Source organism: Eupeodes corollae, chromosome 1 (genome assembly GCF_945859685.1).
Source record: "Eupeodes corollae chromosome 1, idEupCoro1.1, whole genome shotgun sequence".
In the NCBI taxonomy this organism is placed as follows: Eukaryota; Metazoa; Arthropoda; class Insecta; order Diptera; family Syrphidae; genus Eupeodes; species Eupeodes corollae.
Genome location: NC_079147.1, coordinates 253670544 through 253674506, shown reverse-complemented (window position 1 = coordinate 253674506; position 3963 = coordinate 253670544). Strand labels below are relative to the sequence as shown.

At 32.9% G+C, this 3963-nt stretch overlaps 1 protein-coding gene across 1 annotated transcript; it reads left to right on the top strand.

The window, feature by feature from the left end:
• The first annotated feature begins 951 nt into the window (after positions 1–951).
• Positions 952–1847, top strand: LOC129949851 (uncharacterized). Its single transcript, XM_056061533.1, has 2 exons — positions 952–1544; positions 1612–1847. Exons 1-2 carry the CDS (start codon positions 1424–1426, stop codon positions 1845–1847), a joined length of 357 nt encoding a protein of 118 aa, XP_055917508.1. The 5' UTR covers positions 952–1423.
• The last annotated feature ends 2116 nt before the right edge of the window (positions 1848–3963 follow it).

Genomic DNA, 3963 nt, shown 5'->3' with positions numbered 1-3963 from the left:
CAAAGTTTGGTGGCCAAATTTTAGAAGACCGGTTCAGGAAACAATCAGCCAACACCCATACGTTCAAGGAACGCCAGAAAGCTGAGAACATCACAGCCGTCCGTGAAAGTTTACAGCAGAACCCCAAGCAGTCTATTCCTCACCGCGCACAGGAATTTTACCTTTCCCAGACTTCAACTGTACAAGATCCAACTGACACAGGAACTCAAAGTTAGTGACCATAGACAACACCGTTTGTTTGCTGAATGGACTTTAAATCGTTTGGAAGAGAACCCTAATTTTGGCAAATAAACCACAACCGACCAATGCTCAAAAGGTGAACATAACACATCAGGCCATCGCTCAAGTTCAGCTGAATGTATGCAGAAGAGTAATTGAAAATTGGATCACTCAGATCCGTGCCACCGTAACAAGCCGTGGCAAGCATTTGAATGATGTCGAATTCCATACTTTATGGCATACATGTGGCTTTTAAATAAAAGAACCAATTTTGTTAATACCTCAAACAAGGCTTTTTTTATTATATTTCAACATCTACCCGCCCTTATTGAAAAACCCTTTATTTAAAGACAAACCCTTAAGAATAAAATCTTTTCTATGAGAAATTACACTTTTTACATCTTTAAAATTTTTAAGGAAAATCCAAACGAAAGTTTTCGATATATTGAAGTTAAAAGAAAAAATGTTTTTCAATTAAAGGTTTCATTTTGATAAGCGTGCTTAGATATCACTTTTGAAGCAGTCATCTAAACATTGACTAGAGGAAACAAAGTCATTACTTAATATGACAAAAACACATTTTAACAACTTCACTGTCCCCATACAAACTGATTGAAAACGGTCTCTTCATTCACTATTTCCTATCAGAAATAAGGATATTACCATCACGTCCCATGAATCACATATGATACATAGAACTTTTTTTGTACCGTGTTTCCAGCGTCCATGAATCATATATGATTCAAAATAAGAAAAATATGAAAAGTGTTCTAGGTCCCTATACAAATTAATTCAAAATATTCTCCACGTCCAGCCTTTTTTTTGGTCGAAAGCATTACGATTGACTTGAATAGTAAAATCGTTTTTTTACCTTAGGCTTTCTTATATTGTTGTTAAAAAAATAGTTTCATTTTATGTTCATGTATGATTCATGGACGTAGTAAGTGTTCATAGCATATCACTACGTCAAATGAATCATATATTATTCATAAAAAAAATTATTATAAGGGATTATTACGTTATAGTTCTTCATTAGACGTGATTATACACTTTAAAAGCATGTTTTAAAAACACTGCACATAAATTAGATTGAAATTATCAGGTCATCTTTAGATTTTTTTCCTTACAAACATGAAGAAAATTAAAAATATTTGTAATAAAGGAGTCACAGGACATACATATAATATACCTACATAAATTGAAAATGGACATGGAAATTGAGGATTTCAGTTCTGGAAGTGAATCAGATTATCAACCAACAGAAACTGATACTGACACGTCGTATGATCTTTCTGAAAATGAAGATGATGAAGAACAAATTTCTGGTAAGCTTCAAATAACTTAAGACATCAGATTAAGCAATGCATTTTTATATATGTATATAAAAATCAGGCAATGGAATCTCATCCGATGCCACTGAGCTTGTTTGGCATGAAGAAGTTTTACCAAATTGCAGAGAGCAATTTACTGGAATTTCTGGGATTCATCGAATTGATGCCATCACAAATGAAAATGGAAAAATTGATTTTGTAAAAATTTTTGAAAACTTGCTAACAGCGGATATTGTCATGGAAATGGTTGAAAATACCAATACATTTCTTAAGATCAGCACGAACGTCTGCATTTAATATATTACGACGATGGAAAGATGTGGACATTGAAGTGATGAAGCAATTTTTTGGTGTTGTTATGCTAATGGGTGTCGTTAACTTGCCGAAAATTGAGCACTATTGGAAACTGGACCCATTATACAATTATCCGCTTATGCATATGATAAAAATGTCATATAATAGTTTTTCACTAATATTGCGTTGCTGGCATTTTGCTTCTCCCATGCTTCAAGAAAGGACACATAAAACATACAAAATTGATCCTCTTATAAAAAAACTGCTGGCAAACTTCCGGTCATTGTATACTCCTGGCGAAATACTTGTGGTAGATGAATCGGTAATCAAGTTTCACGGTCGACTGCAAATAATAACGTACAACCCTTCAAAATCCAGTAAGTACGGCATAAGAGTCTACAAAATGTGCACAGTTGATAGTTATACGTGGTCCTACGAAATATATTCAGGAGCATCTTTAGCAATGGAAGGGTTAGACAAGCCGGGATCTGTTCTTGTCAGATTGTGTGAACCCCTTTTATGTGAGGGACGAATAATTGTCGCCGACAATTATTATACCAGTTTACCATTAGCAACGTATTTAAAAAATCGCAACACGGACTTATGTGGAACAATACGAAAAAATCGGGCAGATCTTCCACCACACGTCACTAAGCACAAATTGAAAAAAAATGAAAGCATTGCTCAACAAAAGGATGGATGCATCACGGTGCTGAAATGGCATGATAAAAGGAATGTCCTTATGCTATCTACTTGCCATGGAAATGAATAAATTGTCAGCAGTAAGTCTATGGAATGGTGAAAAAATTAAACCAAATGCCGTAATAGATTACAATGGCCCTAAAAAAGGCATAGATATAGCAGATCAATTTGCTGCATTTCATTCGCCATTGCGAAAAACATTCACGTGGTATAAAAAAAATTGCTGTAGACCTTTTGTTCCGAGTTGCAGTCAACAATGCTAAATGCATATACAACAAATTAGCAGACGACGGTCCAATTTCCATGTTCCAGGCAAAAGAAATGCTGTTGAGAGTATTGCTCGGTTCTTGTGGATCCGCAACAAATATCTCAAGAATTCCTCCAACAATATTACATCCAAGCCAACATTTTCTCACGGAACTGCCACGTTCAAATGGTTTAATTCAATTGCTGAAATTCTCTACAAAAAATTAGTAAAAAAATGTATGTAAGTTGTTCAGATAATGGAAAACCATGTGTGCACTGCTCAAAAACAATTCAAAATATCGCTACTGTAGCTGTGTTAACGAAAGCTAAAGCTCATAGATTCCTCAGTGATCTTTGAGATCTTGATCTTGAAATGCACCAAAATGATCGGGATTTTCATCGAAAAATCATTTTTAGCTTGATAAATGGTTGTTAAAAACCATCGTCATCCTCAACGTTTCACTGTTTGGTGTAGTTCTCCGGATGGTAGTACTTAATTTTTCGATAATCAACTTATACGCTTAATTAATTGCACTTCTCTACTATGATCATTGATAAAAAGAGGCTGGGATGTGACCTACACTGATAACTTTCCCATTACGACAGTCGATTTGTCTTGCTTAAAAGTTTGTCTAGATTTTATTTTTTATGAAAAAACGGACTGTTGGATTTTTATATAAAAAATACTGAATATTAAAACCAATATTTTCTGTTAAATAAAAAAAGTTTGAATGCAATATTGTTAATTTTTGAAAAGCTATTTAAGTCGAAAGTAAATTTTTACCAACTTTTATTATTTTTTTTTTAGGTTTTTATTTTTTGTAAAAAGACTGTCAATTTGATTTTTCTCAAAATTTTTCAGAATGTTGAAAACAATATTTCTGCTAAGATGAAACAAGTTTGAGGCCTAAATTTCAAGGTTTTGAATATACATTGGAATTGATATTCAATTTTTACTAACTTTGAGTAATGTTTTTTTGTTAGATTTTCATTTTTTATAAAAAAAACCTGTCAATTCGCTTTTTCTCAAAATTTTATCAGATGTCAAAAATATTATTCTTCGTTGTACAAAATTGTTTTGGAAATGAAATCATATTTAAGTTGTAAAATTTTGGAGGTGACAAATTTTTTGTTCAGTTTTTTTGATTTATAAAAAAAACCGTTAATTGTT